The sequence below is a fragment of the Notolabrus celidotus genome, chromosome 19 (genome assembly GCF_009762535.1).
Source record: "Notolabrus celidotus isolate fNotCel1 chromosome 19, fNotCel1.pri, whole genome shotgun sequence".
NCBI lineage: Eukaryota > Metazoa > Chordata > Actinopteri > Labriformes > Labridae > Notolabrus > Notolabrus celidotus.
Window position 1 is genome coordinate 26,872,379 of NC_048290.1, and position 20,307 is coordinate 26,892,685.

A 20,307-nucleotide genomic window follows, 5' to 3' on the forward strand; every position below is an offset into this window, starting at 1 on the left:
CTTTATTCATGGCTGTGTTTTTAGGCAAGATTGTGAGAGAGCCCACTCCCTTGACCGAAAAGCAACCCCACACATGAATGGTCTCAGGATGCTTCACTGTTGGCAAGAGACAGGACTGATGGTAGCGCTCACCTCGTCTTCTCCAAACAAGCCTTCCTCCAGATGCCCCAAACAATCGGAAAGGGGATTCATCAGAGAAAATGACTTTACCCCAGTCCTCAGCAGTCCAGTCCCTGTACCTTCTGCAGAATATCAGTCTGTCCCTGATGTTTTTACTGGAGAGAAGTGGCTTCTTAGCTGCCCTCCTTGACACCAGGCCTTCCTCCAAAAGTCTTCGCCTCACTGTGCGTGCAGATGCACTCACACCTGCCTGCTGCCATTCCTGAGCAAGCTCTGCACTGGTGGTGGCCAGATCCCGCAGCTGTAACACCTTCAGGAGACGGTCCTGGCACTTGCTGGACTTTCTTGGGCGCCCTGGAGCCTGTTTGGCAACAATTGAACCTCTCTCCTTGAAGTTCTTGATAATTCGATAGACGGTTGACTGAGGTGCAATCTTACTCGCTGCTATAAACTTCCCTGTTGGGCCCTTTTTGTGCAATGCAATGATGGCTGCACGTGTTTCCTTGCAGGTAACCATGGCTAACAGATGAGGAACAATGGTATCATGCACCATCTTCCTTTTAAAGTGTCCAGTCACTCAATCATGACAGATTGATCGCCAGCCTTGTCCTCATCAACACCCACACCTGTGTTAATGTGTGTCATTGAAATGATGTTAGCTGGTCCTTTTGTGGCAGGGCTGAAATGCAGTGGAAATGTGTTTTTGGTGATTAAGTTCATTTTCAAGGCAAAGAGGGACTTTGCAATTAATTGCAGTTGAGCTGATCACTCCTCATAACATTCTGGAGTATATGCAAATTGCCATTATAAAAACTGAAACAGCAGACTTTGTGAAAATTAATAGTTGTGTCATTCTCAAAACTTTTGGCCATGACTGTACATTCACACCCACACCCACACCCACACACACACACACACACACACACACACACACACACACACACACACACACACACACACACACACACACAGCTTCATGTTGAGAAGTTTGGTCTCTGGTTTTTCGATTTCTTTTTTTCCTTACATGTTCAGTTTGGAATACATTTTCAGTGCCTATTTGTTTTTTACTGCTGTTATTCATGTTAACCACTACTCTGAGACATTGTTCCCAGTTAAAAAGGGTGTTGAATAAAACATTTGTCGGATTAATGGTTTTTGTGTTAATTTAAGAGCAGTTAAAACAGTCATTTTGCCCGGGAACACTAAAGTAAGGGGAGGAGGATGAACACGACAAGAGGGTTAATTGCAGTGTTGGAGAGTAAACTCAGAACTGCCTGAATGTATAACAAACATCACACATACTGTGTCCTCTGTACTGTAGACACACAGACTATATCCTCTCCTGCCACCCAGCATCTCCCTCTGCTGTCTCAGAGTCTGGGATTCAGTTTCTGTAAATGTCAGTCAGGCTTTACTTTGAAGGTAAGCCCGTCCGTTCTGTTAATTGTGATTTATTTGTTTATGTTATGTCTACTTGCTGTCTTACCCTCCTCAACTCTGTCAGTCTGGCTTGGGAGTTTTACATTTTAGTCCAGCACAGAGCAGCCCTGCTGGCTTATTCTAATCAAATGGCCTCCAGGAACAGGAGAGAGAAATCTGAAAACACAGACATGTTTTATCAGGGGCAGCTGGTTTACCACTGCTGACTTTGGCATTTACTCTCTTCATGTTTATGGGTGAGAGAGTAAGAGCAGGAAAAATAACAGAGACTATAGACTCACTAAAAGTTTTCAGAGATCACAGTCCACAAAAACAAAATACAAAATAACAGGCCAACAGATTGTTTAATAAATCAATATCTTATTAATGAGGAGGGTATAAATCACTGCTGGTCCGGATTTAATGAGCAGTAAGGGTTTTTCTAATTTCTGTATTCGCAAATTCAGCAATTATAGCTGCTTTGCTAATCTTGGTTAATTTAGTGGAGACACTGGAGTTGAGGACTCTGTTTATTTTATCCCAACCAGATTCAACTTACATGCTTGTTTCTGAATATTGAATGTGAAGCACATGTGCAAAAGAGACAAGATCTTTCCCAATTATGATTAGTGTTTCTGTTTTGTGTAAGTATATTTGTTAGAGTTAATTTCCCTCCCCTGGCTTCTATTATAACTCCTGCTATATAGGCTGTAATATGTTCCAGATTGTGTGAGTGACAGAGGGAGACTGTATAGTGCTGGAGGGAAAATACTTCTTCTTGATGGATGATATCAAATGAAAAGCTGGGAGTTCTGCAGAGGCTATTTAAATCCCACTCAAAGGAGTTGAGTGAGAGTTTGAGCAGGTGAGTGAAGGTTGAGCTCTGGTCCCCAGTGGGTCAGAGGTATCTGTTCAGTCAATGAGTTATACATTTGGGACCAGTGTTAAACCATTTTAAAGGCCTTGATGCAAACTGAACATTTCTTCACTGCTTCCTCTACTCATCTTCTCCCTTGAATAGATGCTGTGTGTCATCAGTCATTCATCAGCATTCTCACCTCCTGAGCTTACAGCACTCCCTCTGGTACAGTCAGAAGCTTGTGGACATTCAAATACAGTGCTTCTATAAGCGGTTTTCTTCCTCACACATCATTCATACACATCCCACATCAGCCTCCAAACACTCCTCCCTTTCACCCAGGTTGCACAGACATATAATGGCCTTCTATCGATTCCTCATTCTCTTGCCATCTTTCCTATTTTCTTGCTCTCTACTCAGCTCTGCAATAAGATGTTGTTAAGATAATCTGTTCTGTGAAGAAGAGAGAGCCATACTGCTTTTCTGAGCTGGGCAGCACGTATATGTTTGTTTTTATGTGTGTGTCAGAGTTCATTCTGTATGCATGTTCTAGTATTGTTTTTGAGTGCTTACCTGGTAGTGTACAAATAGGCTCCATGAACATGCATTTCAGCCCTTCTCAAACCTAGGAGGATATAGGCGGCTTTGCTTGATCAAAGGTGGGCACATTTCACAGAAAGGGTTCCTGCCTTTTGTGCCTCTTGTGTCATTACAGCCATCTAATTCCACTTTATTCCTCTCATGAAACTGTGTTCGGATGCCGCGTGTTACATCTCATCCATTAAATTATTTATGGCACAAACAATATCCCTCAAACTTGGTGACGCTGATAATGACCCCTCTTTTTCATCCTGTTAGCAGCACTTCCTGTGTCAGAGCATGGCTTCTCATGATGTATTTCTTTCACAAGAGGAGCATGAGGGTGAAGAAACAAAGCAAACAGAGAGGCAGTAGTTCTGAAGAACAAAGAGCTGTCTGGAGACAAGTTTTTCTTTGTCTTTCAAAGGTTCAGACCTCTTAGTCGTCTTTATTAAACTAAGCTGTGATGAGCAGGATCCTCTGATAGAACATTTCCTCTGTACACCCAACACTGTGAGAGCTGAGTACCACACGTCGTCTTAATTGATCTCATGTCCTTCTCCCTGCTCCTCTGGCCCTCTGCTCTCAAGTGTATCTTGTTATATCTCTTGAATGCATGCAATGTGACAAAACCTATTATTGTCAAAGTGTTTCTTCTTCACTGGAGAAGGCCTGTGTGAACCAGTTCTAAAAAGTTTTGTAGCTCTTCATTGAGCTGCTTGCGTGTCATTTTGTTATTAGCGTTTGGACTGATTTGTGTCTTTGTCTTTCTTTTGAAGGACGCAGTCATAGTGTAAGATGTTTTCTTCTGATGTTCAAATAACGGCGCTGAGAGACAGAGACCGACATTTTATCAGATAGTTCATTCACTGCAGTATCATGGTTGATAACAGTAGTGTCAAAGAAGGCTGTAGACTGTAAGCGTGCAGCGCTCTCTTATACTTTGTAAAGGGCGTCCACTGATTCCTTTCATGGAGAAGAGAAGTCCTACAGACATTAAAGCACAAACATGGTGCTCCGGACTACTCACCATTCTCATCCTCCTCGACCTCAGCGCAGCATTCAACACCATCTCCCACCCACTGCTCCTGGACTGTCTGGCTGGCATTGGGATCACTGGTGCTGCACACTCCTGGTTCACAAAGAACCACAAGGTGTTCGGGTGTTTCACTGGGTGTCCCCCAAGGGTCAGTTTTGGGTCCACTCCTTTTTATTATTTACCTCCTCCCCCTGGGCACACTCCTCCGTCACCATGGGGTCCATTTCCACTGTTACGCAGATGATATTCAGGTCTACATCTCCTCAAAACCCACCGCTGCCATTCCTCCCACCTCCCTCATCACCTGCCTTGCAGACATCCGGAGCTGGATGAGCAGGAACTTCCTGAAACTCAATGGGAATAAAACCGAGGCCCTGCTCATCGGCTCCAAATCCACCCTCACCAAATCTCAACACACCCCAGTCCCACCCATCATCGTCGACGGATTCCCTGTACCCTTCTCCCCTCAAGTGAAGAGCCTCGGCGTCATTCTGGACAGCACTCTCTCATTCGCACCACACATTCAAAACATCACCCGGACTACATTCTTCCACCTCCGCAACATCTCCAGACTCCGCCCCTCACTGTCCCAATCCAGCACCGAAATCCTGGTTCATTCATTTGTCACTTCCCGTATCGATTACTGCAACGCCCTCCTCACCGGACTCCCCACCAAACTGATCAACAGACTGCAAATCATTCAGAACTCGGCCGCCCGGATCATCACCCGCACCAAATCATCTGACCACATCACTCCTGTTCTCATCCAACTTCACTGGCTCCCTGTCCCATACCGCATCCATTACAAAAACCTTCTCCTCCCCTACAAAGCTCTTCACAACCTGGCCCCCACTTACCTCCGCGACCACCTTCATGAATACACTCCCTCCCGCTCCCTCCGCTCAACCTCTGCTGGACTATTAACAATTCCACAGTCATGCCTCAGTACCATGGGTGCCCGAGCCTTCAGCTGCTCAGCACCCAGACTCTGGAACTCCCTCCCCCCACACATAAGACAGTCAGACTCCATAACATCATTCAAATCCCAACTCAAAACTCACCTGTTCAAACTGGCATATTCACTCTAAACTGGACTCTCTGCACTTCACTAGTTTTTCTTTTTTATTTATTACTTTTTGTTTGTTTGTTTGTTTGTTTTTATGATGTTTTAATGATGTATGCTTTTATGATCTGTAAGGTGACCTTGGGTGATCTGAAAGGCGCCCAAAATAAAATGTATTATTATTATTATTATTATTATCATTATTATTATGGTGGAGAGAGGAGATTGCTGTTACAGGACAGAAGTGTGGTATTTTTAATGTATCACTTCCTCAACTCCAATGTAATTGCTGGACAAAAGTAGTATACTCCTATCATGGTTTTAAAATGCGTCCATGCATAGATCATAGAGAATCAAAGAGATTGAATATGAAAGAGTAATATTCACACTATCACACAGATATACAGACCTTGGCAAACTCTTGGTGTATCAGTAAAGGTAGCGACTGCAGACACAGGCGGAGCGGTTTCTGACGTAACAGAGTCTGTCGAGTGCGAGTCAATACATGGATAGGTTATCAAGAGGTGCTTTTCATCCTTCTACTCTGAGAGAGGTAAGTTTTGATGAAATTGTCTTCAAACCAGACTGTGAGATTAAAATAATTGTGTAAATTCATGTCTACATTGCATAGAGAGTTTCTTGTCTCTAAGTAACTTTTGATCATGGATTGGCAGGACACAATAGAAGAAGAAAAAAAGAGGACTAATGTCCATGTTTACATTTCCACAGCATACCAAAGGTTAACTGATAGTGGGTAAACAGAGCTAATACTGTTTTCTTATTGCATAATTTGTACTTTCTTTAAGGGAAGTTAAAAATTAACAGGTCGACTTTAAATATCACAACATCAGCCTCAGAGTTTACTTTCAAGCAGTCGTCTGATCGACATCAAACCAACCATGAAGATGACTTTGTCTGGTTCACTTTTTATGATGCTGGTTTCCAGCTTGATTTTGGCTCAGAGTACCAGTCAGACTCCTGAAACAGAAAGAACTGATGGAACATGCTTCCCTGTGTGTGACCTGGTGAAAGCACTTAGTACTGTAACAGCAAAACTGGAAGCCATGGAAACCAGGTTGAAGAAGAGTGAAAGCCAGATTGTTGAACTGAAGACTAAAGGTAACGTCAATCTTTTCTCTGTTATTTCAGACTACAGTGAAGAACTCATCTAGTCAAAGAAAGAAAATCAACAAAGAGGGGGAATACATTTATTTAAAATGCGTGATTTCAGTCGTGTGTGGTTTGATTTTAGAAACAACCAGTGTGGCATTCGCCGCTACATCAGGAGGAGGAAGAGAGGGTGCAGCCATCGGACCATTCGGCACAGATAGAACTCTTGTCTTCAGAAGAGTGTTATCAAACCTGGGCAATGGCTACAATTCTGAGACAGGTAAGTACAGGAGTACATAAATGTTCTATATTCTCTCTCTCATAACATAGGAACTCAAATGCTTCACAATGTTTCAGTAAACAGAGATCGCTGTCAAAGTCATTTCACATTTAACTCTACAAAAGAAGAAGAAGAAGAATCAAGTGCTTTATTCAAAACAACAAGCTAAACAAGCAGTGTGTGTTTCTTTGTCAAAATAAGGCGTGTGCTGCCAACGTTTTCTGAAATCATTCTCAGATTAGAACCAGACCTCATGATGCATTATACAACTTATCACCTGGCCAACAACTTCAACAAGGTGACACAAGGTTGACTTACAGGTAGTTGATTTTAAAGCTAAAAAATGAATGCATCAGATTCCACAGTTGGTAGGACTACTGTGGTTTACCCTGCCTCATACCCAATGACAATTAGACTCCAGCTCCCTCAACCCCCTGTGACCCAGAATGGGAAAAGTGGGACGGATGAAAGATTAATCATTCACAGGGAAGTCAAAACAGCATTTCTCTGTTGGCATTTTGAACTCAACCAGTCCTGTAACACTGCCTAAGTCCACCACATGTTCTATTTTGAGGTGTGATGTGTTTGATGTGCCTGTTTACTTCCATTTGGTCGAGGGCTCTTTATCCCTCAGCTCCTGTGTTTTAACATCCCTCACTGTTACTATGCTGTTTGCCTCCTCTTTTGTCTTTTTTTCTGCTGGTGACCTGTCAGCCAATAACCACCAATCTAAGTTTTGGGCTCTCAAAATAAATTAAGAGTCATTTAAAAAATATTCCCTATATCTACTGGAAAGTAATGTTTTATTCACATTGGCTACGTTTACATGAAACTTTTAATTCCTCTTTAATTCCGAATTAAGATTAATTCCTCTTTAAAAAGATTAAAAATGACCATGTAAACACCTAATTCCAAATGAAAATGATAACTCCGAATTAAACTTAAATCCGATGTAAGTAGCTGGTTTATTCTGATTTTAAATCCGAATTGAATAATTCCTCTATCATGTATACGTTCATTCCGCTTTAAATTAATTCTGGTCGTTCTGCGCATGCTCGTTCCTTGTCCTGTCGCGATGACGCACATACTCTGCGATGGCGGGCTCATATTTCAGGCTGAGGTAGAGCAGCCGTTGCACTAACCGGCTTTGAATCGCCACAGTACGGTCTTCCGCCGCCCTTCTCCGGTCCTCTATCTCTCTTCTCCTCCTCAGCTGCCGAAAGTGAAGCAGTATCTTTGTGTCGAGCTGCTTTTTAAAAACTATAGTCAAAATCAAAGCGACATTTGAACTTATTGTGTGGTCTTCTATGTTGTAACAGAAAATGAAAGAAGCAGGAACTGGAGTCTGTTTTCTTCCGGTAAACGTAAATACGTAACGCCCGCCCCTGTCCAACCAGAACCCTTCCCAACCCCCAGACGTTCAGAGGAATTGAATAAAAACAATTAAACGTGTTCTCCATGTAAACCTCAATTCGGAATTACTATTTCCATGTAAACACGAAGGAGAAAACATTAATTCCGAATTATTTAATTTGGAATTATTAATTCAGAATTAAAAAACATCATGTAACCGTACCCATTGCTGAAAAGAAGATGGGTAATCATTAAGAGTACACTAGATGTGCTGTAACTCATTTTTGCAGACTTGTTGTGTAACCTGTGTGATCAGGTTGTCTATTGCGTCGCTTTTGCTATTCAGAATTAATAACTGTTGTCAAGAGGTTTTGACCAATCGGGATCAAGTATTTAACACAGTCAGGTGAAGAAAGCCCAGTGGTGACTACAACTAACAACCAGGCTCTAACATTACCAGACAACATATTGGTTCAGTTTTATTAGTACTTCCTCCAGGAAGTTGCAGGGTTGCAATTCATGCAATTTTACACAAGTTAAACTGATCCACACATCTTTATTTGAAACTGTGAAACAGACCTTCTGTCTGTGGAGCCACATTTAAAGTTTACATTTTAGATATCAGATTTGTCAGGTCTGTGTTTTTATCATAGACTGTAAAAAATATGGACGTAGTATCCGTGACGTCACCCATCTGTTTCTGAAAGCTGTTTTGAAGCCAATCGGGAGCGGCAGCCATATTGCTTCTGTCGAGCCAGTGTGACGTAAAGAGGCAGGCTTTGAGCCTCCTAACCAACAGCTGCAGTGTTCCTGCAGGCAGCTGTGCCTCTCATTGGAAGACTGGTAATCTCAATAACTTCGAAATTGCCGAATTAGATAAAAATTCACCCCCCTCACAGTGAGAGGACATCGAGAAATGAGCTATTCAGACTACACTCATCTTTTGTACCAGGCTGTAAACATGTTTATTAATGCTGCAAAGATCGTCTTTTCCCCATTCATGTGTATGTGACTTCCTGTACTTCCGGAGCCAGCCTCAAGCGGATCCTCTATGAACTGCAGCTTTTAACACTTCCGCATTGACTCATAGTTTTAGACCAGAGGTTGCTGCTTGGTTTTTATCCTGATGACGATGGGCTTTAGTATCGGACAATACTGACAGTGTTCCAATCAAATACCAATATTAATCAGTAACACTTTATATTAACTACACACTTTTAAGCATTAATTAAGCATTAATTAATACTTAACTCATCATCTGTAAAGCATTGTTCATACATTAATACTCATTTATATATCATGTACAAACACAGTTATAAATGTTTTATTATTCATGAATATGACTATATATAATGTGTTAACTAACTCTTTGTTCATGCTTTATAAATGATGGATTCACCAATTACAAATGAGCTATTATGGTCATTATAAACCAGTTATAAACACATTTACAGGTTATGATTCTGACATTTAGTAAGGGTTAGTGAACACCTTATTACATAGCAAATTATGATTCATTAAGGTAGTCACAAAGGACTTATAAGCTGCTTGTTCATGGTTTTATGAGCTGATCTAAAGTGAGGACTTTTTATGCTTTACAAAGAATTCATTAATGTGATTTAAGACCAGCAGCACCTTATTACTTTGATTAATCATAATTTGCTATGTAATAAGGTGTTCACCAACCCTTACTAAATGTTAGAATCATAACCTGTAAATGTGTTTATAACTTGTTTATAATGACCATAATAGCTCATTTGTAATCCATCATTTATAAAGTATGAACAAAGAGTTAGTTAACACATTATAGAGAGTCATATTCATGAATAATAAAACATTTATAACTGGCTTTGTACATGATATATAAATGAGTATTAACGTATGAACAATGCTTTACAGATGATGAGTTAAGTATTAATTAATGCTTAATTAATGCTTAACTAATGCTTAAAAGTGTGTAGTTAATATAAAGTGTTACCTATTAATCTAATAATCTGTAATCCTTAATACAATGAAGATTTTATGTTTGGCAACTTCAGGCTTTTCTTACTTTATAAACCAAAATGAAATAAATATATATTTAAACTGACTGTATCATTATTTATTCATGAGGTTATGAATGTGTACATAGGGTATGGTGAGTAAATCTCCAAAACTAACACAAATTACAATTCAACACTAAACCTTAGCAGTGGATTAGTGAGGGATTACATTTTCTGTATAAAAACTATTTATCAAATGAGAAAAGAAAAGATAATTTCAACATTACAGTGTTTCCTAGAGAATGACACTTTATGGTTGTATGGCTATAAGAATAATAAATCACTCTATTGTAGTTTTGTAATGTCATCTATTATTTGAATTCCTTTAGTGGTCATATTAATTTGTTTTTCTCTGTTTAAAAATCTTCCATAGGTACCTTCACTGCACCTGTAGCAGGCACCTACTACTTCTTCATGTCCCATCACGCTGGAGGACAACACATAGTGAGTCTTACCCTCATCAGGAACAGTGATGCTATAGTGCAGACCTATGACCACGCATCAACCGCAGACACAGCTGATAATGGAAGCAACGCGGCGGTCCTGCAGCTGCAGCAAGGAGACCGGGTGTATGTGCGCTTGGATGCAAATACACATGTCTGGGGAAATGATTTAGTTACCACATTCAGTGGTTTTCTGCTCTGAAAAAACTGAGACACTAAACAGGATTCATTATAATTATTTTATTCTAATGGCCAAGCTAATTTAAAAGCAACTTATGATAGACTGTAAGAAGTGTGAAGGGCTCAGTCAGGTAAGAGAAAACAGGAATAAGGATCCTCAATCACAGTGTTTTAAATAATGTCTGTATTCTTACCAAATATTACAAACCTTTGAAAGTTGCCCTTAAATACATCAAACAATTGCTGTGTTCAGGTTCTTGTTTCCTTTTACAGTTACTCTCTTTTACAGCTTGTTTAGGGGCTTTGAAGATAGATCTGGATGAACAATCCTCACTTATCTGGGAGCTTAGGTTGTCCTCTCCAAAAAAAAAACATATATTTCTTAATATATAAATATGTTTATTGAAAAATCTTGTGTCTTTCTTTTGGCAATTTCTGGTGTGCTGCTAATTTGTGCTTTTTATCTGTTTAACTCAAAACTGAAAACACAAATCAGGGGTTGACATTAAGCTAAGCTAGACCATTGCTTTTCTGTACTCTTATAATGTCAAACTTTCAACAAAATAATATACTTCATACTCTCAGATGATTCCCTGATGTGTGCCTTCATACTCTAGGTTTTCAAAAATGCCTTCCAAGGTGGAGATTGTGATGGAGATATGAATTGTGTATGCACAAAAAATGGCAGGAACAAAAGTTTGTTTAGATCTGCTGTTGCATTTACATGCATGTTTACAAGGAAACATAGCCTTAATTTAATCAAAATACCACAGTAGAGGGGCAAATAAATACATCTTGCACAGTAGTTTTAATTCACCACTCCATATGTAGAAAACACTGTTTACAATAGTTGCTCAAATTAAAGTTGCTTCACTCTCTCATTCGCACCACACATTCAAAACATCACCCGGACTGCATTCTTCCACCTCCGCAACATCTCCAGACTCCGCCCCTCACTGTCCCAATCCAGCACCGAAATCCTGGTTCATTCATTTGTCACTTCCCGTATCGATTACTGCAACGCCCTCCTCACCGGACTCCCCACCAAACTGATCAACAGACTGCAAATCATTCAGAACTCGGTCGCCCGGATCATCACCCGCACCAAATCATCTGACCACATCACCCCTGTTCTCATCCAACTTCACTGGCTCCCTGTCCCATACCGCATCCATTACAAAAACCTTCTCCTCCCCTACAAAGCTCTTCATAACCTGGCCCCCACTTACCTCCGCGACCACCTTCATGAATACACTCCCTCCCGCTCCCTCTGCTCAACCTCTGCTGGACTACTAACAATTCCACCATCACGCCTCAGTACCATGGGTGCCCGAGCCTTCAGCTGCTCAGCACCCAGACTCTGGAACTCCCTCCCCCCACACATAAGACAGTCAGACTCCATAACATCATTCAAATCCCAACTCAAAACTCACCTGTTCAAACTGGCATATTCACTCTAAACTGGACTCTCTGCACTTCACTAGTTTTTCTTTTTTATTTATTACTTTTTGTTTCTTTGTTTTTATGATGTTTTAATGATTTATGCTTTTATGATCTGTAAGGTGACCTTGGGTGATCTGAAAGGCGCCCAAAATAAAATGTATTATTATTATTATTATTATGGTGGAGAGAGGAGATTGCTGTTACAGGACAGAAGTGTGGTATGCTTAATGTATCACTTCCTCAACTCCAATGTAATTGCTGGACAAAAGTAGTATACTCCTATCATGGTTTTAAAATGCGTCCATGCATAGATCATAGAGAATCAAAGAGATTGAATATGAAAGAGTAATATTCACACTATCACACAGATATACAGACCTTGGCAAACTCTTGGTGTATCAGTAAAGGTAGCGACTGCAGACACAGACGTAACAGAGTCTGTCAAGTGCAAGTCAATACATGGATAGGTTATCAAGAGGTGTTTTTCATCCTTCTACTCTGAGAGAGGTAAGTTTTGATGAAATTGTCTTCAAACCAGACTGTGAGATTACAATAATTGTGTAAATTCATGTCTACATTGCATAGAGAGTTTCTTGTCTCTAAGTAACTTTTGATCATGGATTGGCAGGACACAATAGAAAAAGAAAAAAAGTGGACTAATGTCCATGTTTACATTTCCACAGAACACCAAAGGTTAACTGAGAGTGGGTAAACAGAGCTAATACTGTTTTCTTATTGCATAATTTTTACTTTCTCTAAGGGAAGTTAAAAATTAACAGGTCGACTTTAAATATCACAACATCAGCCTCAGAGTTTACTTTCAAGCAGTCGTCTGATCGACATCAAAACATCCATGAAGATGACTTTGTCTGGTTCACTTTTTATGATGCTGGTTTCCAGCTTGATTTTGGCTCAGAGTACCAGTCAGAATCCTGAAACAGGAAGAACTGATGGAACATTATTCCCTGTGTATGACCTGGTGAAAGAACTTGGTGCCATGAGAGAAAAACAAGGAGCCATGGAAACCAGGTTGAAGGAGAGTGAAAGCCAGATTGTTGAGCTGAAGAGCAAAGGTAACGTCAATCGTTTCTCTGTTATTTCAGACTACAGTGAAGATCTCATCTAGTCAAAGAAATAAAATCAACAAAGAGGGGGAATACATTTATTTAAAATGCGTGATTTCAGTCGTGTGTGGTTTGATTTTAGAAACAACCAGTGTGGCATTCGCCGCTACATCAGGAGGAGGAAGAGAGGGTGCAGCCATCGGACCATTCGGCACAGATAGAACTCTTGTCTTCAGAAGAGTGTTATCAAACCTGGGCAATGGCTACAATTCTGAGACAGGTAAGTACAGGAGTACATAAATGTTCTATATTCTCTCTCTCCTAACATAGGAACTCAAATGCTTCACAATGTTTCAGTAAATAGAGATCGCTGTCAAAGTCATTTCACATTTAACTCTACAAAAGAAGAAGAAGAAGAATCAAGTGCTTTATTCAAAACAACAAGCTAAACAAGCAGTGTGTGTTTCTTTGTCAAAATAAGGCGTGTGCTGCCAACGTTTTCTGAAATCATTCTCAGATTAGAACCAGACCTCATGATGCATTATACAGCTTATTACCTGGCCTACAACTTCAACAAGGTGACACAAGGTTAACTTACAGGTAGTTGATTTTAAAGCTAAAAAATGAATGCATCAGATTCCACAGTTGGTAGGACTACTGTGGTTTACCCTGCCTCATACCCAATGACAATTAGACTCCAGCTCCCTCAACCCCCTGTGACCCAGAATGGGAAAAGTGGGACGGATGAAAGATTAATCATTCACAAGGAAGTCAAAACAGAATTTCTCTGTTGGCATTTTGAACTCAACCAGTCCTGTAACACTGCCTAAGTCCACCACATGTTCTATTTTGAGGTGTGATGTGTTTGATGTGCCTGTTTACTTCCATTTGGTTGAGGGCTCTTTATCCCTCAGCTCCTGTGTTTTAACATCCCTCACTGTTACTATGCTGTTTGCCTCCTCTTTTGTCTTTTTTTCTGCTGGTGACCTGTCAGCCAATAACCACCAATCTAAGTTTTGGGCTCTCAAAATAAATTAAGAGTCATTTAAAAAATATTCCCTATATCTACTGGAAAGTAATGTTTTATTCACATTGCTGAAAAGAAGATGGGTAATCATTAAGAGTACACTAGGGGCCTGATCTACTAAGGGTTTGCGTGTATAAAAACCCGTGCAAACTTGATAGCGCGCGCAAAGCAGATTTACTAACCGGGAGCACCGAGGATTGCGTCTGTCAAATGAGCAAAATAGCACGCGCTATTCATTTAGCGTGTTTGCCTTCATGAATATGAAGAATACATGCAGATCATGAGAACGTGCAAAATACTGGGAGGAGGAGATGCAAATGTAAACATTAAGCACATGCAATGTGATTTATCAAACCTGAAGCAGATAGCGAGCGCTGTATTTGCGTCTATATTTAGCACGTTTGAAAGGCAGGTGCAAACTGGCACAGCGTTACGCACACATGGCTACGGCCACTGTAAAGCTCATCATAACCTTACAACATGCCCACAACAGCCGGGCTTACAAGCATTACTACAGTTTTTACACACGGTTATGTAATTTTTAAGTCAATCAAACGGACATGAAGTCTAACAAACCAAGAGAACAACACAAATAAATAAATAAAACAACACAAATTCAAAGCAGTTCAGCACCACGGATAGCGACCGCATCATTCTGACACCCACTTTAACTTTTTCAACTAATGAGAGCACAGTAGGTCACTGTATCAACAGATATAAAGGTTAGTAAAATTGGCACAGCGGCCCACATCTTCACATACAAACAAAAAATCAATATGAAGTACTCGGCCTACTCACCACTGTTTGAAGGAGCCTTAAGCTCCGCGGACTTGTCCACGATGCACTGTATGTCCATTTTCTTTGCTCTGTCATTCTCAATAGATAACATGATATGCCCACTCTGTCCCACCGTGCTCCTCAAGGGGTTTTTAGTTAGTTTTAACTTGGAGAATGAGCGCTCAGAAGGTGCAACGTTGACGGGAAGAGTAAAAAATAAAACCAGGCACAGGCCTCATCAAATCGCTCTCTAAACTCCATCAAAACGCTGATTGCGTTTTGGAGTAGAGTAGATGCGTTTATTTCATCTGCAGATCTTCTGTTTTTTCTCACAGCATTCACCTTTGCTGGAGTTCACCGATGTGTTTATTTCCCTCCTCCACAAAGACTTCCAACTCCATGACTTCAAACTTCATTTATCGCTTAAGACCACTCTGCTCTCTCAAACTCTCCATGGTGACAGCCGATAGCACACGCAAAATCCTGATTAAAGGGCGGTCCGCATCACTTTTGCACTTGTTATCATTTGCGCACACAGTCTTAGTAGATCACCCGCAACACGCCCAGAAATAACACATGCAAAATTATTATTTGCACACGCAAATTAGCGCTCGTTATTTGGGATCTTAGTAGATCAGGCCCTAGATGTGCTGTAACTCCTTTTTGCAGACTAGTTGTGTAACCTGTGTGATCAGGTTGTCGCTTTTGCTATTCAGAATTAATAACTGTTGTCAAGAGGTTTTGACCAATCGGGATCAAGTATTTAACACAGTCAGGTGAAGAAAGCCCAGTGGTGACTACAACTAACAACCAGGCTCTAACATTACCAGACAACATATTGGTTCAGTTTTATTAGTACTTCCTCCAGGAAGTTGCAGGGTTGCAATTCAGTAATTTTACACAAGTTGCACCGATCCACACATCTTTTTTTGAAACTGTGTAACAGACCTTCTGTCTGTGGAGCCACATTTAAAGTTTACATTTTAGATATCAGATTTGTCAGGTCTGTGTTTTTATCCTGATGACGATGGGCTTTAGTATCGGACAATACTGACAGTGTTCCAATCAAATGCCAATATTAATCTAATAATCTCTAATCCTTAATACAATGATGATTTTATGTATGGCAACTTCAGGCTTTTCTTACTTTATAAACCAAAATGAAATAAATATATATTTAAACTGACTGTATCATTATTTATTCATGAGGTTATGAATGTGTACAAAGGGTTTGGTGAGTAAATCTCCAAAACTAACACAAATTACAATTCAACACTAAACCTCAGCAGTGGATTAGTGAGGGATTACATTTTCTGTATAAAAACTATTTATCAAATGAGAAAAGAAAAGATAATTTCAACATTACAGTGTTTCCTAGAGAATGACACTTCATGGCTGTATGGCTATAAAAATATTGAATCACTCTATTGTAGTTTTGTAATGTCATCTATTATTTGAATTCCTTTAGTGGTCATATTAATTTGTTTTTCTCTGTTTAAAAATCTTGTTTCCACAGGTGTCTTCACTGCACCTGTAGCAGGCACCTACTACTTCTTCATGTCCCATCACGCTGGAGGACAACACATAGTGAGTCTTACCCTCATCAGGAACAGTGATGCTATAGTGCAGACCTATGACCACGCATCAACAGCAGACACAGCTGATAATGGAAGCAACGCGGCGGTCCTGCAGCTGCAGCAAGGAGACCTGGTGTATGTGCGCTTGGATGCAAATACACATGTCTGGGGAAATGATTTAGTTACCACATTCAGTGGTTTTCTGCTCTGAAAAAACTGAGAACCTAAACAGGATTCATTATAATTATTTTATTCTAATGGCCAAGCTAATTTAAAAGCAACTTATGATAGACTGTAAGCAGTGTGAAGGGCTCAGTCAGGTTAGAGAAAACAGGAATAAGGATCCTCAATCACAGTGTTTTAAATAATGTCTGTATTCTTACCAAATATTACAAACCTTTGAAAGTTGCCCTTAAATACATCAAACAATTGCTGTGTTCAGGTTCTTGTTTTCTTTTACAGTTACTCTCTTTTACAGCTTGTTTAGGGGCTTTGAAGATAGATCTGGATGAACAATCCTCAGTTATCTGGGAGCTTAGGTTGTCCTCTCCAAAAAAAAACCCATATATTTCTTAATAGATAAATATGTTTATTGAAAAATCTTGTGTCTTTCTTTTGGCAAATTCTGGTGTGCTGCTAATTTGTGCTTTTTATCTGTTTAACTCAAAACTGAAAACACAAATCAGGGGTTGACATTAAGCTAAGCTAGACCATTGCTTTTCTGTACTCTTATAATGTCAAACTTTCAACAAAATAATATACTTCATACTCTCAGATGATTCCCTGGTGTGTACCTTCATACTCTAGGTTTTCAAAAATGCCTTCCAAGGTGGAGATTGTGATGGAGATATGTATTGTGTTTGCACAAAAATGGCAGGAACAAAAGTTTGTTAAGATCTGCTGTTGCATTTACATGCATGTTTACAAGGAAACCACAGTAGAGGGGCATATGTAGTTTAGAAAACACTGTTTACAATAGTTGCTCAAATTAAAGATGCTCAATACACATGCTCAGGGTATTCTTCTATGGTGTTTGATGTGAGGGACTGATAATACATTTTTGCCATCTACTGGCCTCTCATGCCTGTGTTAGCGTTTTCCTCTGTTTCTCCATTATAGTGTGGACAGAGAAATATTTTTAAGAAACTCTGGTGTGGACAGGATCATTTTTAAAAACCTAGAGGATATCTGTTTTTAAAAATGCACATGTAGACTTAGTTTTTCATAAATATTGTGATACAACTGAAAACATGAATATTCTTCAGCCACAATAGTGGAGATGTGAAAATCTGATATCAGCCCAATAACCTGACAACCATTCTTATTTGAATTGTCTACTTTTATCTGACTCACTTATTTCCTTATCTCTCTGTGATATGAGTGAGATGCTCTTTGGATATGGATGCATACTGTCTTGGAAAACCAAGAAAAAATTCCAAGACACTCTCTTTTGAACAGTTAAAATGTCTTTATTTTCATGACATGGTCATATTGACCTTAAAAGCACACTTCTATCAGAAAATATATATTTGCTTGTTCTAATTTTTATTCTTTGTCACGAGCAAGCACCTTTGTCTGGAATAGTTAAGGTGTAACCAAATGTAGAATTTCCAATCATGTCTTTATTCAAAATATTTGACAGTCAGTGACAGACTGAGGAAACAAGGACAGCAGAATTCATCAGATGTTTGTCCTCTGTGGGCAGAGAAACATAAGTGCAACAGAAAGAGCTACTCATGTCTGTAATTCACAAACAGTGCTATCACTGCATCAGAGGCCAGCTAGCTGCATCCAAACAGACTGCCATCAGTCACACTGTCACGCTGTCAGGAACTGTATTTGGGAAATATCGTGAGTAATGGGTTGTACACTGAGTCTATCCATTAGCATGCTAATTGTCCTCAGGGCTGCACTAGCCATCTGCATCATGTGGCCATAATTCTCCTTATCTCTGAAGGAAGTCCTCTTGTATATATATATATATATATATATATATATATATATATTGATTTTGTGTCAAGATGGTAGGGGGAAAATAAAAACTTAAAGTGATACTTAGTTTTTTGAAGTGGGGTCCTGTGAGTTACATTAAATTATTGCTCCTGCTAGCCACAATGAGTGCCGGTGAGCTCTTCCCCTTTAATGAGAAAATTCCCAGAGGACCAGCAGGCAAGCTAAGCTACAATTCTCTGCAGACGGGGCCTCCTATTTAGTGTAATTTTGCTAAAGTTGAGAAAATATGGTCCAGGAACTCATCACGGTGCAAATGCATGCACTTGTAGAAAAAATTGGAGCTATTCGGTTTGCCGTCAGAAACCCTCTTCGTTTTGGCACTATTTTCGGACGCACCTCGCAGACTTTGTTCTTCCGCTGCATGAGCATGGATACACGCCGATCAGCTGTTTGGATCAACAAGCACGTAGCATTTTTAGCAGACATTTTCAGGAACAAAAACTACAAAAATGAGTGATTCTGACAGCGACGATGACATGCTGTTTACTGTGGACACAAGAGGATCCCTCTATGAACCAGAGTTTACAGAGGAAGATCTCCACATGCAGACCCAACGTACCAACGAAGAAGAGAGGGGAGAAAGTTCTGTGCTAACGAGTGAGCAGGAGAGATCCCACGTTACCTGGTGGTGCCAGTGTGTAAACTGTGAGCCCATGTCAACGAACCCAGAGAGCTTCTGCTGTCAGGAGAGGGACTTAAGCCCAAGATCCACAGGATGCGTCGCGTTACGTTACGGCTGCGCCGCGCACGTCGCAGCAAATAGGTTCCCATTCAAGTCAATGCTCTAGAGTCCACAGGGCGCGCTGCGGCGCGTCTCAGCTCCGTCTCTGGAGCGTTCCGCCGCGCCGCTCTGCCAGAGATACGCGGGGAGTCTATTTTCGCCACTCCCCGCGCCCAGCACGCGTCAATCCACACAGAAATGATCGAACTATCCCGGAAGTCAGGCACGAGGATCGTATGCAACATCCGCTCACTTTCAAAATAAACACCATGTGCAAACACAAGATCGTAAATTTCACCACTTCTTCAACATTACATCATAACCTGTGGCATTGGGCCAGACGTCAGTCTCAAAAGATATCCGACACCATGGACGAGGAAAAGTTTATACTGTGTTGTTCTCGCGCGTTTTGGAGTTCTCGAGGGATCTTGAGTTTCCTGCTCCGGAGTGCGCGCCGCTCCAAACACGCATCCTATGGACCAGGGCGAAAGCCCCGGGACGGAGCAGAGCCGTGTCGCAGCAGTAACGCGGCGCACACGCATCCTGTGGATTCCCCGAGTTAGTGACAACAATACTTCAGGACCTTTCTGAATCAGAGGATACCAGCGGCTCACATACGGCTCCAGTCTGCATCACTCATCATCCAGAGTCCCCTGCCTTACAGGAGGTTTGCTTGTTTGAACAGCCATGATAAAGACAGGTATGTCCCATCTTTTAAATCAGCAGAAAAGTGAGTTTAATTCACTGTAAAGACCGATACTGCTACTTGATCCTGCTACCTGCTTGTTGATCCAAACAGCTGATCGGCTTGTATCCGTGCTCATGCAGCGGAAGAACACCAGTCTGCTAGGTGCGTCCGAAAATAGTGCCAAAACAAAGAGGGTTTCTGACTGAAAACTGAATAGCTCCAATTTTTTCTATTGGTTCATGCATTTGCACCGTGATGAGTGCCTGGACCATATTTTCTCAAGTTTGGCGAAATTACGCGAAATAAGCGGCCCTGTCAGCAGAGCAAATAGCCTAGCTTGCCAGCCGGTCCTCTGGGAATCTTCTCATTAAAGGGGAAGAGCTCACCGGCACTCATTGTGGCTACCAGGAGCAATAATTTAATGTAACTCACAGGACCCCACTTACAAATAACTGAAATATCCCTTTAAAGTTACTTGGAACTGGCTGGAGTTTCAGTATCAAAGACTGC

The 20,307-nt window shown here is 40.7% G+C and overlaps 2 protein-coding genes across 2 annotated transcripts; both read left to right on the plus strand.

The window, feature by feature from the left end:
* Nucleotides 1-3,986: 3,986 nt before the first annotated feature.
* LOC117831503 lies at nt 3,987-10,710 on the plus strand. Its single transcript, XM_034710222.1, has 5 exons — nt 3,987-4,164; nt 4,257-4,486; nt 6,042-6,198; nt 6,332-6,469; nt 10,238-10,710. The coding sequence occupies exons 1-5, from the start codon at nt 3,987-3,989 to the stop codon at nt 10,507-10,509; spliced, it is 975 nt and encodes a 324-aa protein (XP_034566113.1). The 3' UTR covers nt 10,510-10,710.
* Nucleotides 10,711-12,788: 2,078 nt separating this feature from the next.
* Nucleotides 12,789-16,905, plus strand: LOC117831290 (complement C1q-like protein 2). Its single transcript, XM_034709917.1, has 3 exons — nt 12,789-13,003; nt 13,137-13,274; nt 16,315-16,905. Exons 1-3 carry the CDS (start codon nt 12,790-12,792, stop codon nt 16,584-16,586), a joined length of 624 nt encoding a protein of 207 aa, XP_034565808.1. The 5' UTR covers nt 12,789; the 3' UTR covers nt 16,587-16,905.
* The last annotated feature ends 3,402 nt before the right edge of the window (nt 16,906-20,307 follow it).